Below are 16,652 nucleotides of genomic sequence, written 5' to 3' on the forward strand. Positions count from 1 at the left end.
CAGAGTCCTTTTGCAAAGAAGCCTTGGGAAGAGCCTTCTTCCCACTCTGCGTTTCCCTCCTACCTGATCAAACTGTGCCATCATTTTACTCATCTGCTCTGACATGAGAGTCTTTAGAATACACATGGACTCTGGTGAATGAGAAGACAAGTTCCCATTCCAACATTTGTAATGTTTTGCCCCCACCCAAATACTGTACCTGGTTCTTTTATCCTTTCTAACTTTGAAAACATTATGTTCATTTTTATGCTAATTTTTGCTTGGTTTATTTACCCACAGATTTTTTTTATTCATTTATTTACTTCCTTACTTTCTTTTTAACCTAGAGCTCTGTGTCCCTCATCCCAACTCTGTACTTTGGTCTTCACTCAAAAAAACAAAAACAAAAAACAAAACCTATATGCCAAAACAACAGAATTGATTTGGAACAAAAAAATAAGGTCCATCTGACATTATCACAGAACTCCAAATATGGAGATACACAATATGCGGTAAAAGAAAGGAGATTTGTGAAACACTTTAAATATACCGTCAACACAATTATATATAAGTATGCTTCTTTCTGTTTTTCTATCTAAAATGCTCTCTACCTACTTCTTTTTTTATCTGAATAGATTCTATCTATTCTACATATTCGCCTCTCTCCTTACATTGTTATTGCTGCCCACTCCTGATACTCTCCCCTCAAACTTTGAAGTTCCTCAAACCCAACTCCCCTTTATTTTCAAAAATATCATCTAACTGCCTTTTGTATAAAAGAGAGAGGGAGAGGAGAGGTGGATTGATTCAAGGAAGGAAGGAAGGAAGGAAGGAAGGAAAAGAAAGAAAGAAAGAAAGAGAGAGAAAGAGAGAGAAAGAGGGAAAGAGATAGAGAAAAAAAGAAAGAGAAAGAGGAAGAGAAAGAAAAAGAGAGAGAAAGAAAAAGGGGTGAAAAAAAGAGAGAGAGAAAGAAAGAAACTGTCAAAAGTGAGCCAAAAGAAAGAAAGAAGAAAACCAGGGGCCTCAGTCACTGATAAGCTAAATGAAAAGTAACAGTCCCTCCTGACCAGCTTCCTAGCCTGTGTAAGTAGATCGTATTCCTGTCATCCAAATAACTTGCCTGCTTACTTACAACAGCCATTCGCTTCCTGTCTATTTTGTTCTCCTTATTCACTGGTTTTTTAATCTACTTATTTTACTTGCCAAGCCCTTTAATCTCTGAAAAGCTGCTTTTCAAAATATTCATACAAAAGAAATGTGCATTTTGGTCTGCATTAGTCATTATTTTTATTCATTAGCATTTACTTTTCTTCCAGGAAAAAACAAAAAACAAAAAAACCTCTTTCTAAGTGCTTGCTACCAATGTAAGAAAATCTGGAGAAGTCACATGCTGCTGTCCTGTTGGAAATGCAAGATTTTATGGTGACAAAAATGGATCCTGACATTCAGCTTCTTCCTTAAGGGGGAAAAAAAAAAGAGTTCTGTCTCTGATTTCTTCAACCACATTGTATTTTGTATCTCTTGGCTTAAAGAGATAATGTACAGAAATATTTCATATGTCATTTAAATGGCATGAGGACTTGGAAGCAGCTTAACAGATAATGCACAGACCTCAATGTCAAAGCCTCTCAACGCATACAATAAAGTGTTTCTCCTAGACTGTAAAGGTTTACTTCTTTCTGGACATCATTACTTTCTTTGGTTCTGATGTACTTTCCAGTGCAAATTACAAACACTAAATAATAACATAATACAGTGACATGTGTGCTTTGTTTTGCAGTAGCTTTATTAATTCCGAACCGGGCTTTTTGTTTCAATAACTGAGGTAAAGTTATAACCTGAAGATGTTCTTTTGTACTGGATTAGAGCAGAGTTTCTCAACCTCATTACTCCTGACATTTTGGACTAGAAATTTCTTTGTTGTGGGGTGCTGTGTTGTGCAATGTAGGATGTTCAGTGACATGACTGACCTCTCCCTACTAGATGCTGGTAGCACCCCTCCCCACCTCAACAATAAAAATGCCTCCAGATTGAAAAAGGAAGAAAAAAAAAAGTTTTTAGCATTTTAATAAACCATTCCATCAAGAAAAAATTGCCTCCAGACATTGTCAAACATCCCCTGGGGCGGGGGCAGGTAAACATGAACCCCAATTGAGAATGATTGAACTATGAGGATTGTGAAAATTCTAGAAAGAGTTTTTGTACTACTTATTAAAGATATGTGCATGCACCATAACAACCAGAGTTGACTTGGATGGAGAGAAAATTTAAGAAAAAAGAGGCTGAAGTTTAGAGGCAAACATCTGTTTTTATTAGTAGTATTTTATGTGAATTAAACCTAGTAATTTGCTATGTATATTGCCTTTTGTCTTCATGAACTAAGCTTTTAGTAATTTTCAAAATATTAATTTTAGGTGAAAATAATATAGAAAATCTGGCTTTATGTTCTTCAGAATTTAACAAAATTCATGTAAAATTATGAATAGATTATAATATCAAAGTGATGTTAATAGAAATGATTTAAGATACTGAAGAAACTGATGATTTAAAAGATGAAGTCTTATTTCTGGGAAAGAAAGCAGACTGATAGTCTTAGAAATTAAGAAAGCTAAGAGCTGAAGGAAAGTGCATATCTAAGGAAATTATTCACCAGTTTAACATCTCATTTATAGTGAAAATATTATGTAAAAGCCTAATGATAAATCAGTACATTGTTTTCATGAAATAGAATGTTTAAAAGTAATTTATTTAGAAATTATTTGGAGAACTCAGCTGTGATTTAACTGACAATAATTCCAAAGATACTTAATTTCATACGGTATACTCTGTGAAATTAGTGAATTGTCTATATGCTCCAGAATAAAGCCAGATAATTTAAAAATGATTTTCCTTACTCTAGTCCCACCAATTAATATAAACATATTAGTGTTTGGAATAATTTTTGGAGACTTTTTTTTTTAATTTCAAAGACACATTGTCTTTTTGTTTTACTTTAAGAATAGAGAAATAACAGAAATATGAATTTTTATTTGACAAAGTAAATTGCAACAAATTCTTTCTATGCTGGCCTACCTAGCAGTGGTCTTTACTCAAAAACCAAGACAAAGATGTTTAGAAACCAAATCATTCAGATCATTGTTACTCTGGCCAATGCCTGGAGAATAGTTAAGATAGATGATATTGGAATAGTGCCCAGCATTAGTCGGAACTCTAATGGATTGTAAAGAAAAGGACAGAAATTATGGGCAAAGTGATTTAAACCATGACACAGCAGGCGGTCTAGTCAAATGAAGTCACCATTAGCTTTTATCCTACCTTCACAGTAGTGTAATTGCTGCTTTCTTGGATATGGATTAAAATGCCATTCTCGCTTCTTGTTCTGAATTTTATTTCCAGACTGTTCACACCAAAAGGCTCCAACATGGCACCTCGTATGCTCTGTCTTAACAAATATTCCCGCTTCTCATTCTGACTCATGTGGTAATCCAAGCGCCCTTTGCCTTCTAATGATAAGGCAGTGTCAGGAGTAATAGCTGAAAGCCAATGAAGAAAGAGAAAAATGAATGTGTCCATTTAGCTTCTTAAATAGTTTTGAGAGATGACCAACATTATAAAAAATTTCAGAATCAATATTCGCCAATCCTCCCCTTGGGAAAAAAAAATATTTCCACTTGTGAATTATTGTGTAAGTTAATTTCAAATGCTTAAATCCAATTCAGAAACATTAATCATTTGGGAAATATTCATTAACATATTTGATATATGATATAAATCATGAATACCTACAGAGATATCACCTGTTAAAAATATAGAGTTGAAAAATGTGTTCATAATAAGTTTTACTGTGCTTCCAAAATTCATAAATGAATATGTTTTCATAATTAAGTGATTTATATTCTTAAGCCTCTAGCAGATTATAAATTTCGACAAAGAAGTGCACAATCAAATATTTATATTTGTAGCAACTTTATTATCAGTAGTAATAATCATATGATCACATAGAATTTATCATATGTAATTGTCATGTATAATTATAATTTATCATAATGTGATAAAATGTTCATATTACTGAACTTTAGAAGTTTGTTATAGTGATGGTGAACATAGCTAAAAAAAAGGACATAAAGCAAATGAACTCAAAAGGGTTACAGCATTGAACAGTATACTTTATAAAGGTAAATTTTATAATATATGTAATATCTCAATTTAAAAAACGAACCTCAGGCATTTCTCAAGCCAATGACTTATTTAATATTCCAGATATAATTGAGTTCCTACTTATAAAATGCCTACTACTATAACAAATATTATGTGACAGCATACTTTTTTATGTTTTGATTTTATCCTAAAAATTAAATATAATTATACCTTCTGCTAGTGAGATCTTTTTGAGTATATTATACCTTTAATGTGATCATGAATTTCTATTCATTCTCATACTTTAATAGAATCAAGACTTCTTAAGAAGTGGTCAAATAACTGCAACGATTTAAGTAGTAATCACATAATTGATAGTAAAGTATAGTAACCACATATTTGAAAATAAAGCAAATTTTATAAAAGAAACCCCATTAGGGTTAGTTAGCTCCCTAACAGCTTAAAATTATAGAATGCCATGTTCTAAAGATGGCTTGAATGTCCCTAATGTTTTATGAAAAGCAGTGTTAATGTTTAAAAGCAAATAACTACTAAAAAGATTTAAAAAGACTCAAAACCAAATCCAATAACTGTAAATTAAAATGCAAATATTGGAGGTCTGGGTGGTTCAGTCAGTTAAGTGTTTCATTTTTTTTTTTTTTTTAATTTATTTATTTGAGAGAAAGATCCGGAACTCCGGGATTACAACCTGAGCCTAAGGCAGACACTTAACCAGCTGAGCCACCCAGGCACCCAAGTGCCTGGCTCTTGATTTCTGCTCAGTCATGACCTCAAGGTCATGAAATTGATCCCTGTGATGGGCTCTGTGCTCAGTGGGCAGTCTGCTTGAGATTCTCTCTCTCCCTCAGCCTCTGCCCCTCCATTCTCTCTCTCTTCAAAATAAATGAATAAAATCTTAAAAAAAATGAAATAATAAAATAAAATACAAGTATCGCTCTTAATTATAATAGATTATACTGACATTTTGTGATGTCAGTGTTCAGTCATTTAGTATCTATACTTTCTGCCACATACAAAATATTTATTGGAGAAATATCCCCTAAAGGCAGATAATAAGCCAAAACCTGGTATAGCCCTCAACCTTGTAAATTGTGTAACATTCCTATAAGTTAGGTTCACAAAATTAATAAATTCATAAAATGGAAATTAAAAATTTAGTAAATAATTCTAGAAGAACATCACTCTTCTTCAAGTTAAAAAATAAGTAGAAAATGTCACTACATTTTTACTAATTATTACCATTTAATATTTTCAGCATTTAGAATGAAAATAATTCTTGGAATATAATTACATATCTAAGGGCATATATCTATACTTTTCATGATGATTATAATTTCCAGTGGAAGATAAAACAGCTTGCATACATTTCTCACAGTATTTCCCAGTTAGTCCTTCTTTGCAATGACACTGCTGCCATGACCAGTAGTCTGTACACGTGCCACCATGCTGGCAGGGGCTGTGAGTACAAGCACCTTCCAGTCTAGGACATCTAAAGTGAAATCAAAATAAAGAACCATAAGGCACAAAATAAAGTATGTGGGGGAGCACTTGTTAAAATTAGATATAAACTTTTATTAACTTGCTGAGTTTCATGAACTCACTTCTTTAAAACTCAAGTTACAACTATGTTTGGAGCATCTAATCAAACAAGGAGCTGTTCTGTAACACATTCTCTGCCTTGTTCATAAAAGAGAAAATGAAACAAATGAATACAGATACAATACAGATACAGAACACACAATACAGAAAATACAGATACACAATACAGAAAAAGAGGTGAAAATTTCTTCTTTAAATTAATTTTCATTTGAGTTGGACATCTTTGGTTAATGTTACCTAATGGGCCACTTATTTATTTGTTTACACATCTCCTCCCCAGATAACTCATTCAACTAATACTTACTGACTGCTTACTATATGCCAATTATAAGCATACTATTCTAAGCATAGGAGTAAAGTGACAGAAAAAATCCATATATTCATGGAGTAGTTATTTCTTCTTGTGGAGGAAGCAGTCAAAAAAACAAAATAAAACAAAAATTAGGTAGATGTGTAATATGTTACAATGAAGAAAGTTCTATGGGAAAATTAACATAGACAAAGACTATTGGGAGCTTTGGGGGAAGGGGCAGTGTTGCTGGATCCTCTAGATTCACTAGTAAAAGAAGGACCCATCTTTGTAAAGACCTAAACAAACTGAGAGAAAAAAGCATATTTGGTAGAAGATCATTCCAAGCAGAGGAAACAGTAAGAAAGCCTTGAAGAGAAACTGTACCTAGTATGTTCGAAGAACACTGAGGGGCCCAATATGGTTGGAGCAGAGTGAACAAAAAGGAAAAAAAAAAAAAAAGAAGCATATATAAATATGGTGAGAAAATTAAGAGAGAGGCTGTATCATGAAGGCCTTTAAGTTAGGCTTAGAATTTACATCTGTTTTTCAATGTCATTCTGGATGCTGGTACAATGGAAATGAGGTATGTCAGGAAGGGAAGAGTCAAAGGTAAGCCTAAAATGTTTGGCTGAACAGGTGGCTGGATTGAGTTCAGTTTCTGAGATAGGGAAATCTGTGGAATAAGTAGATTTGGAAGAAGTCAGGAAGGAAGGCCAGGAGCTCAGTTTTAAAATTTCAGTCTGAGATATTTATTGGAAAGATAGGTGGGATATTGAGTAGGCAGTGAGATATTAGGGTCTACAGTTCAGAGAGGCCAAGTTGAAGATAAATATTGAAAAGTCATGAGTTTTAGAGACAGTACTTAAAACCAAGGACTACAACACATAATTCAAAGAATGAATATAGATATAAAACATCAAGAAGATAAGGTCAAGCAGATGAGACAAAGAATCAGAGTAGAAAACCAGGGGTATACCATGTGCTGGTGGACAAACTAATAAAGTATTTTTAGTGGGAGGGAGTGATGAATACCGAAGTTCAAATAAGAGAAGAACTGACCATTGATTTTAGCAACGGAAAGCTTATTGATCACTTTGACAATGATAGAATAATTTTTCAAAAGAGAAAAGATGGGGAGGAAATGGGATTAATAAAGGTTTTAAAAAAATAAAAAGGGAGAAATAACAGCATGGATTGAAATGAGGAACGAAATACTGATGAGACAGCTGAACGTTGTTTTTAGAAGGTGTTGGGGATTGAACCCATTACATAAAAAGGGTTGGTCTTTGTGGAAATAGGAGCAGTTCATTCATAGTAATAGGATATAAAGTATACTTTGGGATGCATGTGTTCATAGGCAAATGTGGCAGGACAAGCCTTTGGGAGTTTTCTTTTGATTGCTTCAATTTTCTGAGCAACTTAGAAAGCAAATTCATTAGTTGGGAAAGATGATACGGGAGACCATGTTTGAAGTCTGTGAAAAGCGGAGGCAGGATTGTCATTGAGAAAAGTGGGAAAACGGTTAAATTAGGGAATAGAATATGTCACCAGACAAAATCATGGCCACAGAAGAGGTTAGTAACGATGAATTTAAAGGGACTATGAACTTCTCAAGAGCAAGGATCTGCTTTGTCCTTGACCAAGTACCTACTTCACGATTTAGCTTTGCTGCTCACAAGCTGGTTGATTTCAAGCAAGCTTTTAAAACTCTGAGGAACTCAGAAAATAATAATATCTATTTAATAAAATGGTTGTAAAGGTTAAAATAGAATACAGTAAAATACTAAGAATAGCATTAAGCACAGGGCTATTAAAATATCAATACAATTGGAAACAAGTAAAGTGTATATTCATAGTTAAAGTAGGCATTCATATTATGGAAGAGCGGACAGTCATGAATGTGACAATAAGATAAGAGTGTTTGTCTCTATGTGATTAGGTTATAGGATACATCATATTTTTCTGAATTTTCCAATTTTCATTATGAATAAGAATAATAATTTTTACAATAAATAATGTTATTTTCACAGTTCCTAAATCATTGCAGGGAACCTAACCAATAATTACATGAGAAAATCAAATGTCTTACAATTAATCAAATTATTGCTTGTTAAAGATGTATCAAGTTTTGAAAATATACATTTGTATATAAAGCTATGTAATATCAAATGGTTTTTTGCATACATTATCACTAACATTTATATATTATTATGTGCCAGTTTCTTTCCTGTGAGATTTTCTCTGCTTAAGTCATTATAATCTTCCCAACAACCACTTAAGGTAATGTGAAGCATATACAAGCATACGTGCACACATATATTCTTTCTTAGACTTCAGACAATAAGCATTAACTTTCCAACTGAATATCACATTTATGCCAAACAAAATTTTGCAACTATAAATAAATATTTAAAATTCAAAACAATGTAAAACACTTGATGCTTTTAGGGCTTTGGGCATAATAATTTCGTCTTTGGATGCTCAATTATATAAATTTTGTGCATTTTTTCTTTAAAATAGTAGGAAGTAAAATTGCCATACTGATCTAGGATGCCTTGTGCTGTCAAAGCTTGGCTGGGCTCCAGAGGCCTTCCGTTGACTGCAAATTCCATTATACACCCGACAAAATCATGGCTTTCCACATGTCCTCTCCTCTGAAGGATCGGTTCTAGTGATCTGATACCTCCAACTGTGACTCTATTTGGCTGAACATCAAGAGTCCTACATAAGAAAGCAAAGATAAGTATATTAGTTCCAACACAATAGATTTCAGTAGAATGTTTAGTTTTGAAAAGAGTGAACATAACTTTTTCTGGCATGTGTTATAACGTGGTAAATTTGAATGGAAAATATTACCTATTGGTGCATATCTTCTGACAGATTTCTAAAGGATTATTAGGTTTTCAAGGCATGAAAAATAATAAAACTTAGGGAAATGACATTTTCAGTTAGTCAAATGGGATGTATAAAACAATGTTGAGTTCGCAAGAGGAAGCATATTACCAGAAAGAAGATACCGTGCAGTATAAATAGTGACAACTCTAATATTAATGCTAGTGTATAGTTTTTCTTCACTACAAGATCATAATGACGCCAATAAGTTAATTAATGCCATGGATGCTGTGTTGATATTAATTTTTCTCTGTTGCTATTTCTATTAAAATCACTCATGTTTTAGAGGGCATAATGCTGCGTTTCAGCTTGAGGCGCTGTTGAAAAGTATCTGTGGATAACTGTTACATGCAGCTTTCAGAGAAGGCACTTAAAATTAATTCAGTCCCTAGCCTAACCTCGCAGGACCCAGGTCACAGGCAACGATTTCACAAATCATCTCAAAGAGTATGGCCTATGTTACTCTTTCCTTCCTCCGGCTTTATCCTCACCTCTGCCACTTCCATTTCACACCATTTTTATATATTCTGTATACAAATTATTAACTTTTCATTTTACAACATGAAAATTACTTTGGAGAGGATAAACTATTGTAAACTTTTGCAACACTCAGCATAATATAATTATCTTTAAATGTATAATTTCTTAAAAAAAAAAAACAAAAAACCTATCACAGGACTCAAACTCATGATCCTGAGATCAAGACTGGAGCTGAGACTGAGTCAGGCGCTCAAATGACTGAGTCACCCAGGCACCCCTGTTTAATTTCCTTTTTAATGTCAATTAATAATAAAGATCAAGCTAATAATTTTACTCACCAGTCATCCGAAACTGCCACATTACTGACAGTGCAATACCCTGGTTCTTGGTTCTCAGTACAAGAGTCCACGGTTAAGGAAGCTGCCTATAAAGTAGAAGGAAATAGTCATCTTGAGTTCTGCCATCCCTATTGTCCTTTTCAGCCAACATTACCTAGCACTTATATCTACATGGACATTTTTTTTTTAAATTGTGATAACAATTAGTATATTATGACATAATACAATTATAGTATCAAATTTGGAGCACATATTTCTTTTACATGTCTAAAGTTATGAAATCATTACATATAAGAGATGGGAACATACTTTGAAAAATCTTATCCAGCCCCTTTGTTTCACAAATGAGTAACTATAAATGCCATTAATGTCTCTTACAATATCATACAGGAAACTTATGGGACATAGAGGACAGCTTCTTGGGATTACAATCTTAAGAAATGTGTTTAAGGTATTACCCAGCTATTCTAAACAAATGAAAAGACATTAGATTTCTGATTTTTCAGAAGTCTTATTTCAATTATATTTTAGTCATATATACAAAAATATCTTAGAAGCATAGTGTATTATTACAGCAATCTATGAAAATTGTTGTTCTTGTACTAAAGATAAGGTTTGAGACAAAGTAAACAAGTCAGTTAGATGCCCCTTCCACTTATGATAAGAATCTTAATTTATAAAAAGTATATTACAGTGTATTTATGCATTATCAGAATGCATTGTCATCTATTATGATACAGTAGAAACTCCCCAATAATCTTTAAATTACAACTAACAGTAACTGTTTTTGCATTCCAAGGGATGCATATCCTTGAGACAAAAGTCTTCTGCTCACTAGAATATACGAATGCTGAATACTCTATTTGATCTGTAAATGCAGTCATCAAATCATGATCACAAGGTTCAGGAATATGACAGAAGTCGGGGTTGTCTATATTGAGCAATGGTCGCTAGAGATGGCTGTGGTCCAGTTTAAGACCAAGGTTGTTGCATATTCACATTATTCTGTGCTCTGCAATGCTATTGTGATGCCCCTCTTCCGTTCCCCAAACTGCAGTAAAATTCTGCAACTGACAAAACTTTGCAAAATTTAGTTGGTAAAATTATAAGGATGATATTCCCAATGTGGTATTTCAGAACATGGCCAGTAAATCACAGGAGAATGCTTAACGCCAAATCCAGAAGTACAGAAGGACTAAGGGTTTCTCCCAAGGCAGACAGTAAAGGGTTCTACTTAAATTTACTTGAATGCCATAGAGCAGGGCTAATCCCACTTTGTCCATTATAATAAAAATATAAATACTATGTAAGTATTAATTTATAAGAATGGTTTTCATTTGAGGTTAATTGTAATGAAAGCAAAGCAAATGTCCGAAACAGCCCAGGGAGGTTAAACAAGTTGACTAACATTACACCTGACTTACATATGAAAGCATCAGGTTTTCTGCTTTCTTGAATTATATCATATGGGAATGATTCCTTTCCTTAACATCCGATGTTTAGATGTTTATCAACAATGGGTATTATTTTTAGAGATTGTCCATAACAATTTATATTTGGATGGGAGACTTGTAAAAGTATATCTTAAATATCTTGCATTTCAAAAATAAAGAATGGGGTCAATTTATAGTTTTTGTGCATCAAATACTACTGAATAAAATATTAAAAAATACTTCTATCAGTTAATTATTAGAACCAACTCTAAACTCCATATAATAAATTCTCATGAGCCATGTAAATCTTTTTCTGGCCACATACTCAAGGCAATTATAATAAATACTAACATTTTTAGGAAACATTTACTCTTTCAATTCTGTGTCAAGAATTCATGCCCTATTTGGTTAAGTCTTTCAATAGTTTTTTTTTTTTTTTTCCAGTGTTCTGTAATAATTGAGTGGCATTCGATCCCAAAAGCAATACTGGGTTTTTGTGATACAACTTGTGTTGCTTAGGTTGAGTATTTGACTCAAGCACAATTCCCTTTTTTTCTAAAACAAAATTGTTAACATATTCCTGTATACCATGCAAAGTGTCCCTCCATTCTAGAGATCCCTAAAGCTATCACAAACAACTGAATATCACATAGATATTTATGAATGTCTCAAGTAGGAAAAAAAATCACCTTACATAATGGCATCATATTTTGGTCAATCTTAATAGTTAATATATTTTTCCCATTTTCTAAAAGCTTCACGATTCAGTACAAAGAAAGAATGCTGGAGGGGAAGTTTTATTTGAATAGCAACTTGTGCAATTTAATCTTCAGAGTTAAATGCGCTTTCTGTTACCGTTGAATTTTTCTACCAGTACTGCTGTAAGTTGAGATGTTTCTATCCTGTCTACTCAATGATTCAAAGCTGAGAAGTTAATGATTTTGCCAGTTTCTAACAAAATCCCTTTGAACTGCAGAAAATGACAGATTCAAAATCCAGTAGGGACCTTATTTTGGATGTTCTTTAAAAAGGAAGACATTTTTTTTCCTCTCACCGAAGAACTAATGACAAAAGTATTTTTTTCCACATTTGGTATCCTTTAAAATTGGAAGACTATGGCACATAGTGCAAATGAAAGGAAAGCATTTGTTCTCTATCCTTTCTGGCAGGCACACAGTACCTCTTTCTTTGCTCTCCCTCTTCTCCCAAAGGCTAGTTCGATAGAATTAAATCTTCACGAAATTTAAAGGAACCTGGGAGGTCATCAGATAAAATCATCTATGCTACATAAAAGTCTGTTGACAACATCTTAGCAAAATGGTTATCTCACATATGCTTGGAGAATCGGGGTGAGGTGCTACCTGCTATGCCCCATTAGGGCCCCGTCATTATTAGGAAATCATTACAGCTCATGGAAGACCTAACACACAACACAGATAGCAGACCTCACGTTTGTTCTAATTCTGTCAGGTTCAATAATGCTGGGGTAAATTGATAATCAGGAGTTTTGGAATTTTCTAAATATGTATTCTCCTAGAGGTCCTTCTCTGAGCAAACTAGTTTGGTATTAGGCTGGTTTTAAAAATCTCAGGCAGAAATGAGCATACTGACTTAATACTAGTCTAAAAAAAGTGTTATTTCCAAGTTTTGTTTGTTATACCCCTATTAGGATTCACTGAATTCGGTGTGACCTTTTAGGCACTACTCATAATTAAAACTTTATTGTATTAAGTAAAACATTTTTTTAACCCCAAAAGGCTGTATGAGTCAGTATTGTTCGAAACTTAAGATGACTAACATTTATCACTTATTTAATATCAAATACATAAAATTTTAGATATGATTTATATTAATCTTTGCATTAATATAAAAAAGGTAGAGATATTATTCCCATCTATAAACCAAGTTTTTGTTTTCTGCTCAACCCCTTTTCAATAAACAAAGCCTCCTTGAATTACTATCAAATCAAGGCTCCATATGAGTACTTTCCAAGTAGAGTTTTTAAAATAAATTATTTTTCATATATCACAGCTTTATATTATAATTATTATTACTAAATTTTACTCTTTTTATCTCATTTTCAGATTGTTGGGGTAATTTTGTTAAGTAAACATTTTATAAATTAAATGTATTAGAAAAAAGTTATAGTTATAGAACATTAACACCAAGTTTATAAGAAAAAGGAAGACAACACATATTGAAAATGATTCCCGAATTTTCACTAATACTTTTATTGTTTTCTTATATATATTTCTTTTTTTTTTTAAAGATTTTATTTATTCATTTGACAGAGAGAGATCACAAGTAGGCAGAGAGAGAGAGAGAGGGAAGCAGGCTCACTGCTGAGCAGAGAGCCCTATGCGGAACTCGATCCCAGGACCCTGAGATCATGACCTGAGCCGAAGGCAACAGCTTAACCCACTGAGCCACCCAAGCACCCCTCTCACATATATTTCAATAGACTCATCTAACAACCTGGTAGAACCCTGAATGCAACACAGCAGATATGGGGATATCCGTGGATGAATATCCAAACATCTAACCTTGACGGTGATGATATAATCATCTGGTCATCTTTAGACCCATCACTATTCTTTTTCTTTCCTTATATGAAAATATTTCTTTATTTAAAACATTTTTTAAATCTTCTTTTCTACTTTATACTAGAGGAGAGAAAAGCCATTGCATTTGATGTCATTAAAAAAGTCCCAAAACGCATGGATTTAAAGTACTCCTAAAAACAAAGAGAATTTTGTCTTTTGATAAAGACTGTTTGTTATCTATATTTGTCAGAAAAAATAATATAATAAGATTGCTTCAGTCTTATGTCTTTATGAAATTTATAATTGTAAAGGACACAAAAACTATTCTTTTAAAACTATGGATCACAGAAAAAATAACAAAAACATCGTAAAAAAAAAAACATTTTCTATGTTCTTTCTGCAAGTTGCTTATATATAGTCCAATAATACAGTGTCCCAAAAGTTAGTGTTAAAAATACTTATATCATTAGACAAACACATGATTCGTCTGATCAGTTTCAGAACTACATAACTCATTATATTTTTTATGTTTTTCAAGATTGCCACAAAGCTATGAGATAAAACTATAGTCTTTAGATCCCAAGTGTTTTCATTTAAAAATTATATCAGAGCATTTATTTTGTTCTTTTGGCTAATTTTTATTTTAACACATGACTTCATGTTTTTTAATTCTATTTTTTTGAAGTGTAAAATGTAAATTTTATTTTTTAATTTTTTATATATATTTTTAAAGATTTTATTTATTTATTTGACAGAGAGAGATCACAAGTAGGCAGAGAGGCAGACAGAGGCAGGGGGGAAGCAGTCTCCCTGCTGAGGAGAGAGCCCCATGCAGGACTCAGTCCCAGGATCCTGGGATCATGACCTGAGCCAACTGCAGGGGCTTAACCCACTGAGCCACCCAGGCACCCCAAAATGTAAATTTTAAAGAGCAGTTATAATTTTAAAAGCTTGATATGAAATCCAGGAATATTTTAAAACAGTTTTGTTAGCATTTACTTTTTCAAAAAACCTTGATTATTGTTGAAAACAGGGGGAATCCATGAAAAGATAGTTGGGAAGGTAAATAAATGAATTACATAAATAAGTAAGTCTTTCCAATCTATTGTTCTATATCAAATGTTTTCAAACACTAATAGGGAAAATATATCATGCATTTTCCTTTATAAAGGAAAATACTTGTTTAATGAACATAAACACTAAGTGAATATGTACCATCTTATTGTAATATGAGAGCCATATAATTAAATATCATATAATATGGAAATCTTTAATATTACTGAGTTTATAGTTCTGAAAATACCTTAGATAATCAACAAACAAAATTTCATTTTTATACCATGTCATAGACCTCACAGATGACAGCACGTTGAAATGGGAGTACAATAAGGATTGCTAACTACTATATTGGAATATGTGTTCGCAACATCTTTTTCAATAATTTATTCGTACAAAAGTTTTTTCATTTGTTTTTTTAAATTTGTTTGTTTTCATTTGTTTCTTCAGTTAGGGCTGGGATACTTAGAAAAGTAGCCTTTTTTTTTAAAGATTTTATTTATTCATTTACAGAGAGAGATCACAAGCAGGCAGAGAGGCAGGCATAGAGAGAGAGGGAGAAGCAGGCTCCCTGCCGAGCAGAGAGCCCGATGCGGGGCTTGATCCCAGGACCCTGAGATCATGACCTGAGCCGAAGGCAGCGGCTTAACCCACTGAGCCACCCAGGCGCCCCGAAAAGTAGCCTTTTTAAGTACAGTTCTGACGTGGCCTTAAACATATATAGGAAATGTATAAAATGAAATGTTTATGCAATAAAATGTTTTCTTTATTTTTTTACCTTCTGTTGCTTTTGAGACAAGTTGTTTTTTGTGACAAATAGTTGTCATGAGCAAAAGCAAGAAATTACCTCTTTGCTGCTATAGTTCATAACAAAACTGGTCAAATTTGCACCTCAATTCATGCTTTAACTTGAAGGCTTGATTGAGCAATATACAACAATTAAACAAGTTTTAATATAGAATGAAATGTCTTACCATTCCTGCTCTCCTGGCGATCACAGTGTGAAAATGTCCATCTGACACCTTCTTCATGGTGGTGAGTTTGTATGTACCACTGCCTAGATTGTAAGAGAATCTTAATCTTTCTTCAGCAATTTCAAGGGCCAAAAACTCAGCCCGGTCCCCTGTCTGGTTGTCATAGTTGTAAAGCAATAAAGCATGACTTTTAATAGTTGCAAATTTGACATATATATAGTTGTTATTGGGGTCCAAGCTGGGAAATTCCATGTATGATAACTCCTCAAATCCGTAGCTATTCAACTCACAGTGTTTTCCAAAGACACCTGTAGATGGGAGAATTGATAAATTGACACATGAAATTCCAGTGAAATGTTAGTAAATGGCTTTGATTAGGATAATTTCAAGTTACAATAATGAATCATGCTTTAAACAAACTTTTTAAATATTATGTCCCAAAGAAAACTGTCTAAATTAAATTAAAATAGAACAAATTAATGATCTTTAAAGCACACAAGATGTGAGAACTGCTGTATTTTTCTTTGGCCAACTAGGAACATATCTAAGTAGGTCCCATTTGTAAAAATTAGAATTAGTGGAATGGATTATGTCTGAAGAGATGTCTTTCCAGGAAACCTTTCAAAATTAGTTTGTCAAACTTTTCAAAATTTTAACATGCTATAATTTTCAACTGATACTTCCTTTATAATATGTAATTCTCAAAAACAATTTCAACTCAATTGAGGATGGTAAATTTTGTTTTGACCTTGAAAAATATCAGTCCCTGTCTTCGTGGTATTTTCTTTTTCTTTTCTTTTTTTTAAAGATTTTATTTTTATTTATTTGACAGACAGAGATCACAAGTAGGCAGAGAGGCAGGCAGAGAGAGAGAGGAGGAAGCAGGCTCCCTGCTGAGCAGAGAGCCC

General features: G+C 33.1%; 1 protein-coding gene across 3 annotated transcripts in view; it reads right to left on the reverse strand.

The window, feature by feature from the left end:
- LOC111156127 (FAT atypical cadherin 4) overlaps window positions 1-16,652 on the reverse strand; it is a 179,872-nt gene that overhangs the window by 6,630 nt on the left and 156,590 nt on the right. For all 3 annotated transcript variants that reach the window (XM_022516792.1, XM_022516772.1, XM_022516781.1), the window contains exons 11-15: window positions 15,745-16,052; window positions 9,739-9,824; window positions 8,570-8,749; window positions 5,502-5,626; window positions 3,295-3,512 (exon numbers count right to left, since the gene is read on the reverse strand). In XM_022516792.1, coding sequence (XP_022372500.1) covers window positions 3,295-3,512; window positions 5,502-5,626; window positions 8,570-8,749; window positions 9,739-9,824; window positions 15,745-16,052 — 917 coding nt within the window. The remainder of the gene's footprint in view (window positions 1-3,294; window positions 3,513-5,501; window positions 5,627-8,569; window positions 8,750-9,738; window positions 9,825-15,744; window positions 16,053-16,652) is intronic.

Source organism: Enhydra lutris, unplaced genomic scaffold (assembly GCF_002288905.1).
Source record: "Enhydra lutris kenyoni isolate GAN:26980312 unplaced genomic scaffold, ASM228890v2 scaffoldscaffold3, whole genome shotgun sequence".
Lineage (NCBI taxonomy): Eukaryota > Metazoa > Chordata > Mammalia > Carnivora > Mustelidae > Enhydra > Enhydra lutris.